General features: G+C 39.7%; 1 protein-coding gene across 8 annotated transcripts in view; it reads left to right on the top strand.

Moving 5' to 3' along the window:
- The window catches only part of LOC111866791 (serine/threonine-protein kinase mig-15), a 154,006-nt gene that overhangs the window by 80,088 nt on the left and 60,610 nt on the right, over nucleotides 1-13,308 (top strand). For 6 of the 8 annotated variants that reach the window (XM_023856054.2, XM_023856052.2, XM_023856056.2 and 3 more), the window contains exons 11-13: nucleotides 469-632; nucleotides 3,824-3,844; nucleotides 12,120-12,385. In XM_023856054.2, coding sequence (XP_023711822.1) covers nucleotides 469-632; nucleotides 3,824-3,844; nucleotides 12,120-12,385 — 451 coding nt within the window. The remainder of the gene's footprint in view (nucleotides 1-468; nucleotides 633-3,823; nucleotides 3,845-12,119; nucleotides 12,386-13,308) is intronic. The other 2 variants (XM_023856055.2, XM_023856058.2) reach the window with 2 other exon arrangements.

Here is a 13,308-nt window from a genome sequence, read left to right as displayed (position 1 = left end):
AGTGAAGAACTCAATATGATGATGAGATTAATTTGGAAATTGTAAGGAGAAACTTCGAAGGAAGAATCGAGCAATAAAATGTTGGAAAGTGAGAGTGAGAGTGAAACCAGTGTTGTGTGTTGGTGGGTGGGAAGACATGACAGTGGGCAGTGATGCATGTGGGGAAATGACGCCACTGAATAAAACAATCTGGCCCTGGGGTCAACTCAGCCTCTAACAGAAATGAGTACCAGAAATCTTCCTATGGAGTAAAGGGCATGGAGGACATAAGGCTGACAATCTTACCGCAATCTGCGCGCTCACTGTCTAGAAAATGTGGGAGCCTTGATGTCTCACAACGCTATTGGCCTTCACAGCCTGTTATAGGGATAGCTTTAGCTTTTATGAAATGTACATATGTTTGGAAGCGGTGGAGATTGAGTGGTACATTATTATTATGAAACATTTTATCCGCTACCTTGCATTTAGTTGTGCCAGATCCTCATCCCCCGTCACGACCACTGCCTCCTCCACCAAGGGAGGATCGCCAGCAGAAACCCGCCACACCACCAACAGGAGCTGCAAGTCACCAGCAACCCTCGTCTGCAGCTCCACAACCCCAGCAGCGCAACTCGCACATTTTCAAGCCCATGGTGAGAAGTCTATATTCAGTACTTGTTCTTCATTTTCTTTTTCGCCTAAGCTTCCCTGGAAGATGGAAACTTGACCAGATAAGTGGACAGCTGTCTGTCGCTTCCCCAATAACATTAAGAAGGGGATTCATGTTTACAAACTGGGGTCATGTCCTGCATGTTTTTCAGTTCAAAGAATAGAAATGCATGACATTACTCCCCACATGATCTACACTGTAAGAAAATTTACTATGTACATACATCTCAGTTCTACTTGTTCACAGATTGCTTATGTGTACTAGTGTTTTTCTCAGCTTCATGTAGCATATTATCAACTTGAGATGGCTCATCCAACTTTGTTTATTTTTTAATATTTCAGCTTTTGAAACCTGGTTGATGTTAGTGATAGTGAAGTAAATGATTTGAAATCCTAACAGTATTCCCATAGAGAGAATAACATAATTATTTTTATTTTCAGTCATATAAATTCTGCCGAAACTGTAAATTTGGTTAAGAGAAAGAAGTGTTATTTCGTTGAGCTTAAGTGAAATAAAACTTTTCAAAAGTAATTTCCATTGCTTCTTGTATGATTATATGGGAAAAGAGGTAAATGTGAATGTGTTGCATAAAATTAAATATCAGGGAACAGTAGTAAGAAGAGAAGAAGAATTTATGATAATTCAATATGGATGCAGTTATGCAGTTATTTTGCCTTATGTTTTGTATAGTTGCAAAGTATGGTTTCTTACCCTTTGGAGGGTACACGTATCACCACCACCATCAGCAACAATAACAACAACCTCTTTTGAACCATGGCTTTCTTTAGAAGATTCTGCCAGATATGTATGTTCCAGGCTGTGTGCCGTGAATTAGGCGATCCTGTATTCCCTTCTTTGGATTTTGCAGCAGTAATTTTTTTACAGAGCAAGTTCATCGGCCTTGTGCCCAACTCTCATCCTGGAGGACCAGGTGTCTTTATTTATGTCCCCAGTGACAGGGTTGCCCAGTTGTACCTCCGGACACCAGGTTCCTTTTCCATAGCCTTCTGTGACTCGCAGGGATGCGATGGATGTATTCTAACACGCCTCCACACCGGGTGGGAACATGTATACTATGTTGAAATTACTCAAAGTCTAAGTTGGAAGGAAAATTATTTGGCATAAGAAGCTGAGAGGCAAAATGAAGGCTAATGAGGAACCTTATACTGTAATCGAGGCATGGATTTGGCATATAGAATGAGTATAATATTTTTTAGATGCAAAATCTCTCAGATGGTGAAATTTGATATACCTGTGGCGATGTCTGTGGAGAATATTGTTTTCTGGGGTGTGATACCATCTGGTCTGGTAGATAGTTACCACCATTTCTGAGTAATGTGTTATAGTTACCACCATTTCTGAGTAATGTGTTATCATCTTCTCACATCCTAGAAGACAGTAGTCTTTCCTTGGTAAGTTTTCATTTAAAGGGTAGATCATTATGAAGTAGTGGTGATGTGCATTTGATTTGACTGTCTCAGAATAGTATGGTTTGGTCATGAATCCAGTCAAGTTTTGGACATCAGCATTTTCTGGAAACTGATTTATGATTTACTACAATATGATTACAGTTTAAGCACTCAGCTGGCAAGTTTCAATCTAAAATAAAAATTATAATATGCAAACTACATTTGTAAATTTGTGTAAAACAATACACACATAATTTTATACTACAAGATAGAGGACCTGCAGTGAAACATGCATGAATCCTCTTCTTATGTTGTCAGGATCTAGCAGTTTATGTCCTCCATTCCTTTTGCTTTTTATTATACCACTGGCTGTCATTTGGTATCATATTATTGTTTAATTCTGACCTTTTAACTAACAATCTTGCATAATAGTTTTTGTACTATTAACTGTCAAATAGTGCTATTTATTTGTTGTGTACAAGATTGTTGCAAATATAAGGATTTCTTTGTATCCAGGTGATCGAAGCATGGGTTTACATTCAGACTGATGGATTGAATGGAATAAACATTTTCATGGTTCTGAAAGATGTTAAATCCTGTAAATTGGTTGCGTGTTCATTCTTTAGCATACTTATCGGGTGATTATAAGAAAATTGCATTAGTAACATCAATAGGTAACGCGATCAAATTTATAGTTTGTTCTAGTTCAGTTTCCAGATTTTTCCACCTGGAGCACTATACTTGTGTAAAAATGACATCTCAAGTAGAAAAAGATGAGTGTGTGCTGTGACTTTGTAAGTCTGGGTCAGTTGTTGCAGTGCAAAGGAGACTTTATGGTGTTTGGAAGAGTACTACCAACAGAAATGTCAATTTACAAGTGGTATAAATTATTTTATCATAATGGCTGTGTTTGTGAAGGTAGAATCTGCAAGAGATAAATGGTCACTGAAGCCTAAATGTGAAGTTTAGCTTTTGTCAGCAGTTCATGAAAATCACTCATACATGATGTGAGATAATTAAACATGCCACATACAACAGCAAACAAAATTTTGCAGGAATGTTTGAAATTTAAGAGTCAGGTTCTATAAGCTTTCAGAGAAGTGGATTGGTGCATAGCAACCGCGGCATCCCCCGCTACGTCACTGTTGTCACCTTCCATGTCACAGTGGGAAGCGCTGCCACATCACCGCAGCGGAGGGGTTGGAGCACTGACCAGCCCATCACCATAGTAGTGGCACCGCTGGCGGGGGGAGGGGGCATCCTGGATAGCGCAAATACGTCACAATATACATTCATACAATTACATACTTTTATATGGATAATCCATTCTGATTTGAGAAAGACAGTTTTTTATTTCTCCTATAAAATTATTTTTTCTTAACATTTTATCATTGAAACGAAGTATTTGAATCGATATTAAAAAGAAAATAAGAAGATTCAGTATCCATTGTCACTCCCAGAACATTTATTTTATTAAACCAATTTGTTGTTTGTCAGGTCTTCATTTTGCAGGCCATAACTTATATTTGTAACAATGTTGGTACTATTGTAATAGCAATACATGATCATATGGTAATCCTGCATGCTTTGCTTTGTAATCTAAGTTATAGGAAAGTCACATTGTAATGAATTAGTATTCTAAACACTACATTTTCATATAATAGCACTTGTATTTAATTTTAGTGTTTCTTTGCTTATTATTACACACTTGTTTAATTTGCTATGACACCTAATTCCAAGTTTTTCTCTCTCTGTTTGATTTAAGCTTCCTCCAAGAAGACCAGAGGTAGGCACAGTACTTATTCATTTTATATAATTTATTTTTATTTTTATAACAGTCTAGTTACTATGTGGTTGCTTGTTGGTATTAGAAAACTAGGTGCTTTAGTAGAAACCTGCTGCCAATATTTTGGTTGCTTCTTCTTTTATGTTAAGAGAAAGTGGTTCAAGGTGAAAGTTTAACATACCGTATACAAGAGAAACCTGGAAAGATAAAAAATATTAAAGTTGGGCTGTTTTGAAAGTAAGTGTATCTTTAACAGAGTAATGGCCTGTATACAGTTTGAGTATAATATGATATATTTAATGTACCCTTTCTTAGCAAGAGTTGATATATTTTCGTCTTTGAGAAATCTCACAGTACTGGCAAAATATGTGCAGTTATCTTCTATAGCTGTTAGCAGAAGTATGCAGTCTTTGGACATGGATCACATAGAGCATTATCCATTCTGGGCCAGCAGTCTTTGTATTGAACATTCCTGATGAAGGTAGGTAAAGGTAAAGTTATTCCTGAACCTGATCGCCGTGCACTGAAGTCATACAGGGAGAGAGAAGCAAGAGTTCCATGTGTTCTTAATCTCAACACTTGATGCTGGTGATTGTCTTCTCACTTTGGTTGCTTTACTTTGAATGAAGAGTTTGCAGGATCAGCTCAGTAGGTGAGCCTCAGAATTACTCTGGACCTGGTGGTGAAGAGATAAATCTTGACTGTATTGGGAATTGAACTCTATGCATCCAGCCACATCATTGCTGACTGAGCTGTCTGGCTTAACTGATTAAAATACAGTGTCAGAAACATTAAGAGCATTAGAATAAATTCAACATGAATACCAGTCAATCTTTTCTTTTATTGATACATGTCTAATTCATTTCATTTCTGTGAGCTTTAAAGTTCTCCAGACCATAAATACCAAATTACATTTTTGGGGATGTAACTGCATTCACTTTGGTACATGGGTACTTGTTAAGATTACAGTTTCCTGAGATGTGGTGTGTATGCATTTTGGTAGGTCACTATCAGACTATGGACTTCTGGTATGTGGTGTCCATCTACCAAACTACAATTATGAGACTGTAGTCTTAACAATTTAGTGCAGTCACATTAATGATTTTGCTTTATATATACTTTTATATGTATTTTATCTGTGGTCTAGTGGTCAGAGTTTCTGGCTACAGATCCAGAGGTCTGGGTTTGATTCCTGGCGCTACCAGATTTTCTGAGAAGTAGCGGGTCTGGAATGGGGTACACTCAGCCTCATGAGGATAATTGAGGAGCCATTTGAAGGAAATAATGGCTCCGGCCTAAAAAGCCGAAATTAACGGCCGTGGGGATCTGTTGCGCTGACCATGTGGGACCCTCTGTCAGCTAAAGTTGGCACTAACTTTGCCAACAAGCAGCGGTCACTCAGTCGGTATAGTTCGCTTGCAGACTAAAACCACGGAGTTTATGTTTTTTAGTACAAATGTTTGTTTTAAAACAAAACTGCTCACAAACTTTCAGATTTCTGATGAAATCCACACACTGAACTGAACTGTTAATAAAACTTTGTATTTTACATTTGCGAACCTTCACTGATTTTCAAGTTTAAGTTAAATTTCTTGTCTCTTTTAAATTATATGTTTTATTAAAGGGCACAAGGGTACACATGTGGACACATTCCACATTTTCTAGAATGCTGTTAATTAGCCTTTAGTTCTGTCCCATAATTGCAGCATAAACTATTAGCCAGTACAATACATTTCAAAATCTGAATGTTGCAGGTGCCTCTGTGTCCATTTTTGTCTATTCCAACTGGTAGTTCTTAATTTCGTAATATGGGCAGCTGTTCAAGCTTTAGATATTCATTTCATCTTTTCCGAGGTCTTTCTTGGTCTAAACCTCATTTTTCTTTATGCTCTGAAATCTCTGTCAGTATTCTTTCAGTCTGCCTTGATTCAATGCTTTATGTCTATTCACTACATTTAATTTTTTTCATACTGCACTGTGTGTTTTTGCACATATATTTAGATGCCCACTTCTGGGCATTCACACATTCTGCACTAATTACATGCCATGTTCATATATGTAACTTATAATTCCCTACCTTTCACTTGTCGTAATGTTGGAATTTTCTCATTTTGTCCAGACCGGTTCTGGGGTCCACCCAACCGCCTATCCAGTGGGTACTGGGTGTCTTTCCCTGTGATCTGTACATCCACTCATATGCCCTCATGGCATAGTGCTTAGTTAGTTAAACATGGGGACAACTTTGCCTTATCTTTACCAGTATTGTAAAGAACAAAGCAGAAACTAGATTGGTTTCTGTCCTCAGGTGAAAAGGCTTCGGGAGACATGCTCTTTCTGATGGATCCAGCAGAGTAGGTGCTTCCAAACGTGGGGAAGCCTCAGGATTGAAATGTCCCGTTTCCAAAACATCTTGTTCTTTAGAATACCAGTTGATGGACAAAGCTTGAAACCCCACTAAACCTGAGGGTTATAGACTATTGCCAGAACCCTTTATTACTGACTTCAAATTTTCATCTACCACTTCCATATACTCCTGTTACTGACATCAGTTCTAAAAATTAATGGAAAAGAGGCATACTTCAGGAGGATGTGTTTTGTCCAATGCAGCACAGCAGCAACATAAGATGGATGCAGTGATGGAGTTGCTATGCACAGAATGTTAAATAAAGTCTTTGAATTTGACTGTGAAGAAATACAATATTGCTTCCAGACACAAGTCATTATGAAGAAATTGATGGTGCATAGTAAATATTTTTCTGAGGAGTAGACGTTTAGGAGGTAAGATGAAACCAAAGGTTTTACTTATTTTCAATTTGGCATGAGGTAAAATACCTGTATCATGATGTTTATCTACAGATTGTAACGAAGTGATCATATTTATCCCATCGATCAGTTTTTGTCATTTTTTCAAGACTTGCTTCAAGTTGTCAAGACTTCGTTAGAACGAACAAGAATAATTAATGTGAAACATGGTAACAGCTGACTGATCACATACAGTTGATATTTATAATCAGTTATTGATTTTTATCAGAAATTTGTTGTACACTAGAATAGTTTGTCCAAAACTGCACAGAAAAATACTTGAAGTAGAGGCAGTTTTATTTTTCCAATCTTCTTGGTGTAAGAGGAAGATTTATTCTTGGGAGATTAATCTCCTGAAGTCTACTAGTGTGAGTTACTTGAAGAAAAGAAAGTTAACATTTCACAAGGTTGTGTATGAGTGTAATTTGCCTATTTTGAGATTTTTATCTTTCCAGATATTTCAATTTTAAAGCATTATGATAAGAGGTATAAATTAAATCTTTGGCTTTTGAACCACTTTGATTAGATTAGCTGCATGTACTGACTTCTGTGATGTCAGCTAGAACTAGAGCAGAACAAGAAGACTCCTTACAAAGAGGACTGTAGCATCTATTGCTGGACTAACAATACATTTTGCAGTGAAAATGTAAGTATGTCTTTCCTGGCACCCTTCTGCTTGAGCAATATTCAAACAAAAGTCAAGATTGTTCGTAATGTTTCAGAATAGTGAAATGCAATACATCAGCACCGATAAGAGACTGGATTTATTGTTTGCTGTAGTTGAGTCACCTACATTCTCAAAGGCAAAAATTTGCTGGGAGAAGAAGACCTGTACCCACACTGTTGCATCCTTGCCTGCACACCAGGCGTCCATAGCCTAACACCAGTGTGAAGCAAATGATCCTAAGCTCTCCCCAGTAGGCAGAGTTAGGAGGGCTCGTGATGTCATCTCTCATTGTCATAGTGTACCATTTCCCGAGATGGGCAAGGATAATTAGACTAACAAACAGTTAGGAGGGCTCGTGATGTCATCTCTCATTGTCATAGTGTACCATTTCCCGAGATGGGCAAGGATAATTAGACTAACAAACATGGTAATAATGAAGAAAACAGTCTTCTGGGATGTCGCGCTGTGTAGATGTGGTGTTAACCGACGTTTCGGAGGAATGTATCACCTCCATCTTCAGGGTAGAAGGAAAAATAAGAAAATCCGCAAGCGAAGAGACAGTGAGAACAGGTGCAAGCAGACTAATGTCAGAAATAAACTCAGCTATATGAGAACAGGGAAGGAAGGGACAGGTCTACATGGGAAATCAGTGGAGAGGGGAAGGGTCTGGGGAGCATGAGCAAGGTTAGAGCAGGTATACGATATTGTGTGGGGGGGGGGTGCTGTGTGGCCTTGTGGATCTGGCATCATGTCCCAGCGGGGAGGGGGTTTAGGGAACAGATGAGAGCCTTCCATGACTTGCTGAGACAAAAGCCCCCCTCTCTGTTTATATTGTCGGGATGGAGTTCAATCTCAGTGGCTTTCCTAATGATGTGATCCATATATTGGTTCTTGGTGGCGAGGATGGAGGTATTCTGAAGCTGAATGCAGTGTCCCATATCAATGCTGTGTTCAGCTACAGCTGACTTGTCTGGATGTTTGAGATTCCCACGTAGAATTGTCCCTTCCTTTCCTGCTGTCATATAGCTGAGTCTATTTCTGGCATTACTATGCTTGCACCTGTTCTCACTGTCTCTTTGCTTGCGGTATTTCTTATTTTTCCTTCTACCCTGAAGATGGAGGCGATATGTTCCTCCGAAACGTCGGTTAACACCACATCTACACAGTGCCACATCCCAGAAGACTGCTTTCTTCATAGTCACCACCACGAAAACCTCAAACCTTACATGATGATAATGGTACAGATATTCAGATGTAGCACTGGCAGGCATAGCAGGAAGAGAATAAATCGCAGGGTTCTGGGACAGACAGGTCAAGGCAGACAGGCTCTGATAAGGGTAGGGTAACAACTTTACAGATTGAGTAGACATAAGTCAGTTTCACAGAAATGTAATGTAACTTAAGTGGATACAAAAAATCCATATCAGTTACTCGTACTAGCAGGGAGAGAACATAAAACATTAGCAGAATAACACAAAAGTATAAATATGAAGAATTTGGTTGGTTGTTGGTTACAGTGTGCATATGTATCCACATGACATAAAGAAGAATGAAGTACCAAGGGGGCAGAATTGCAGACATGCATATAGGAACAACAATTGCAGAACTATAACACAGGCATGACTGCCTGAACAAACAGCCCTCAGAACTAGACATGTGAAACAACCATGACAGGCTCACATTGAATATAACCAGACAGAACATTTAGCTTGCCAAAATACAAGTACAGCATACTTGCAGGAATTTGGCACACACATATATGCAAGTGCTCTCGCCACTGGAGTTTCAGATGTTCATGATTACAGATAGTAATATAGAATTTTGTGCTCCCAGCCAGTGGATGTTAATGTCTTCCAGCCGCTTGATAAAGGCAATGAAGAGCTGTATTCGGAAGAATATCCTACCCTATTTATGACCATGCCTGTGATTTATAATATGGGAAAGAAGAGCAGTCTGTTGTGAACAAAGAATATAGTCCTGGACAGTGTAATAAATGGCCAGTTATTGTTGCGAATTCCAGGTCCCCTGTGTTATTATTGGTGAAAACAGTAATATGGTTGGCTGATCATTGCGACACCCAATGTACAGGCACAGAGCATTCAAAGACTCACCAGAAAATATTGACCAGTGATGATTGGATATTGTCATCGTCATTGTCACTGTCTAGAATTATAATGAACACTTCTCGACACTGGTGTCATTATGATAACACCATGAAGTAGACATTCCCAAAATGTAGGGCATTGTCAGTGGTGACCACCGAATATTGACAGTGCCAAAAAGGGCCAGGTGATCTCTGATATTGTCTGATTTTGGTTTTTCACTGTAACATATTTACTAGAAAAGATATATAAAATGGAGTAGCTAGTTTGCAGATAACTTTTGTATCTCATATGTTGAATGTGTAGCGTTGTGGGCAGTTGGCTTATTCAAGTTGGCAGTCAGGTATGTGTATTTTCTGGGGCGTCCAGTAGTTGTGTGATACTACGGTCTTGAACTCCTGTCAGAGCATGGCGCATGATAACAATCCGTTAGACTTAGGTGGCTGTGCTATGCCTATGCCAGTTCCTGTTCTCCTGCAACATCTGCACTCAACTCAGGCTTCGACTTCTGCCAGCTACATTTTCACTCATGCCATGTGGTTTTTACTAGGGTCCTCATTTCTGTCTCAACCTGTGTTCCTTGGATCCTGAGGTCGAGCCCTTGTGAAGGCCCTTTTTCTTCTATCTCCTTGACAGAGACTTTGGATCCACTTTTGTATTGCATTCTTTGTTCCTTGGATCCTGAGGTCGAGTTGTTTGTGAAGGCCCTTTTTTGTGTTGGATACATCCTTATGGAGTCATTGGCTCCACTTTGCTATCACAACCTGTGTTCCTTGTATCCTGAGGTTGGGCTTTCCATGAAGGTCCTTCTGTGTGTCTGCCATCTCCTTGCAGAGGCTGATGTTCTATGTATTGAGGGACATTTGTAACCCCAGTTGTGTTTCTTCAGTCTTCATGTTCAGTTTCTTACGGAGGCCCTGTATTCATTAGTTGACAGATGTCAGGATGTCTTCCATCCAATTTTTGATGGTTTTTTCCAATCTTGACTGAATGTATTTTATTGCGGCTCCATTTTGGCTGGCCCTCACTATGGCCTCCATTTCTTCCAGGCCAGCCTTCCTCATAGCCTAGATCTTTTCTTGAATGGCCTCTGCTGTGGCTTCCAGCCTTTCCATGATGGCTACCAGACATTTCAAGTCAGCCATGATTATCTGTCACGTTGGTTCAAGTCCAGCAGTTCACAATAAAATAAGTCCAGAAATTCAGTCCAGCCCCACTGTTGACACCAGCTGTCATGTGTTACTGACTAGACATGGTTTGGATTGATAATTGGATTTATTGGACACCTGTTACTTGTAGCTATTCAGATGGTTGTAACAGTCTCTCTAACTTATACACTCTCTAAACCAATACAAAATCTTCTGTTTGTTATTCTATCATTACTAGATGTTGCCAGGTAGTGGCTGTTAACAAAAGAGATTCTTCAGAGCCAACCATGAATTGCTGCTGCTCACTTGCAACTCTTGACTGACTAAATCCCACTTATGGTCCTTGTTTTATGGTGTGGGCATAGACTATGTAGAAAACATTGCTTCTGACAGTTCCTTTATTGTTGCGTGTTGATTTTATTGCTGTGGAAACATGTTTGCGGCATAGAAAACACTGCATCTTCTATTTTTGCATCAGAATCTGTTGCTGCAGAATTGTATTTACCTTGCCACTGCCTTGCAGTGATGTGACCGCCTCTACTCATTCCACTGTTTCAGCTGTCAGCTGTCATGTTACAGTATTTACCAGAAAAATGAAATAACTAGAACTCAGATGGCTTTGTATCTCATGTGTTCTCACATCAAGATGTTTATTACAGCATTCTTGTGGCCACTGTAGCTCACAGAAATATACCTAATTCATTTTCCTACAAAGTGTCACATCTAACAATTTACACTCAAACCCGTCAGTTATGTGACACTCAAACATTTAGAACTCCTCATTACTGGACAGAGATTATTTTTCATAGAGTAGAAATCACCACATTCTTTGTGGTCATAAGCAAGCAGTTAGGAACTTATTAAGAATATTATGACATGACACCTGAAAACTGAATATGACCATCTGCTAGTCAACACTTCGCTAAGCACGTTCTTGTGGGAACACGGTATGGACTGTTGCTGGACAACAGTTTGGTAAACAGTTCCTATGGCAATGGATAAGCAGGTAACAAGTTGCAAAACACAAGATTGCTGTGACAACTGACAGGACAGCAGAGGACAATTAACTGTTCAGCGCAGTGTCTTCGATGTGGGCCCCATTTTAAATTGTGTGGGCCACCTAGCAGTTATAAAGGAAGAAAAGATCCAGAAGTCAAACCAGAGACAAATCTGAGATTCGGACAGAAGTGAGAGTTTCGTCATACAGAAGGGGTTCAATGCGTAAGCTGTTATAATCAACTGTAATTGTAATAGGGGCATCCAATAAGTCCTGTCATCAAATCTAGAACCCACAATCTTCTCATGCCTACCCCTTATATGAGACAATATTTTAAAATTCCAACATGAGCCTGCCACCCACGTGAGGGCATTGTGTCCATGGACATGTGGTTGACAATCCCTTCCGTACAGTTTTTGTTGGAAAAAACATCAGAATATTTTGTTAAATTTATCTGGTCTTGTAAATAATGATAATTTGTTGCATTAGGTATTTAGATTTGTATATAATGATTTAGTAAGGAAACAGCATTTTAATGGTTTCCTCTCTAATGCAACAGGATCTGGACATGCTGGCTGCTCAATTGAACGAACTGGGTGTTACTCAGCCAGAGGCTCCAGCCCGTTCCCGGCAAAATGGCAAGTCTTCATCGGCTGTTGGAGGAAATTCATCGCACAATGCCCTCCCAGCACCACCATCTTCCCTTCCACAGTCTGCGTCTTCTATCCTGGATGCAGCTGTTGAGTCAGACTCAGATGAAGGGGAAGATGGCACAGGTGTCCGCAATGATGGCACCCTGCTCGCTAGCGACCCACCTAAACCACTGTAAGTGATTATATTCACTCACACTGGTGGTCCAAACATCAAATGTGAATTTTGAATGTTATGGTACACTGATGTATCATTGCTATCATGGCTCTTGGTGAAGTATTGATATTGAGTTTGATATGTAGCAGAAATGCCCATGTTGTGGTCTTCTTGGTTGTGACATCTCATAGCCTTGTTTTAGACGATCACAAAGCCTCAGGACTTGAAGTGAGTGGCGTGAGGATGTGGTCATATATATGTAGGCATTGAGTATGGTTCCTTAGAGCCAGGGGAAGGGGAAAGCAGGTAGAGCCATTTCCAAACAATAGGAGCAATGAACAGGGAATAAAAAAGGAACTGTGGTTTTAGCCCGCAAGTGAAGTATACTGACTGAGCGACTGCTGCTTGTCGGTGAAGTTAATGCCACCTTTAGCAGATAGATGGTGTTGCGTGGTCAGTGCAACAAGTCCCCATGGCCGTTAATTTCAGTTTTCTATACCAGAGCTGCTGCTTTTCCATTCAAGTAGCTCCTCAGTTATCCTCACGAGGCTGAGTGGACCCTGTTCCAGAACCATTACCTCTCAGAAAGTCTGGTAGTGCCGGGAATCGAACCCGGAACCCCTGGATCCATAGCCAGGAACTCTGACCACCAGAACACAGAGGCAGTCTAGCGTTGAACAGGGAATAATGAAAAAAAAAAATGTTCTTTTCAAGGTTATACACCTGAGCAAGACACATCGAAATCTTGATATAAATCCCTTGCATTGCATGTGGGCCTAGATTATATTTATCCAAATGTGTTCTTCCCCTCTTTGGTGCTACTCCAGCTGACATTGGCTCCAGGTTATTAGCAATTGTGTAGATCTCCCAATAATGATATAGACATTTGTAACCCCTGCCTTTCCGTAACTATGCATGCCAATCCTACCATTCAGTCTGCT

Source organism: Cryptotermes secundus, unplaced genomic scaffold (genome assembly GCF_002891405.2).
Source record: "Cryptotermes secundus unplaced genomic scaffold, Csec_1.0 scaffold384, whole genome shotgun sequence".
Taxonomy (NCBI): domain Eukaryota; kingdom Metazoa; phylum Arthropoda; class Insecta; order Blattodea; family Kalotermitidae; genus Cryptotermes; species Cryptotermes secundus.
Note: the sequence above shows the minus strand (reverse complement) of the source record. Positions and strands in the feature narration are given on the sequence as shown.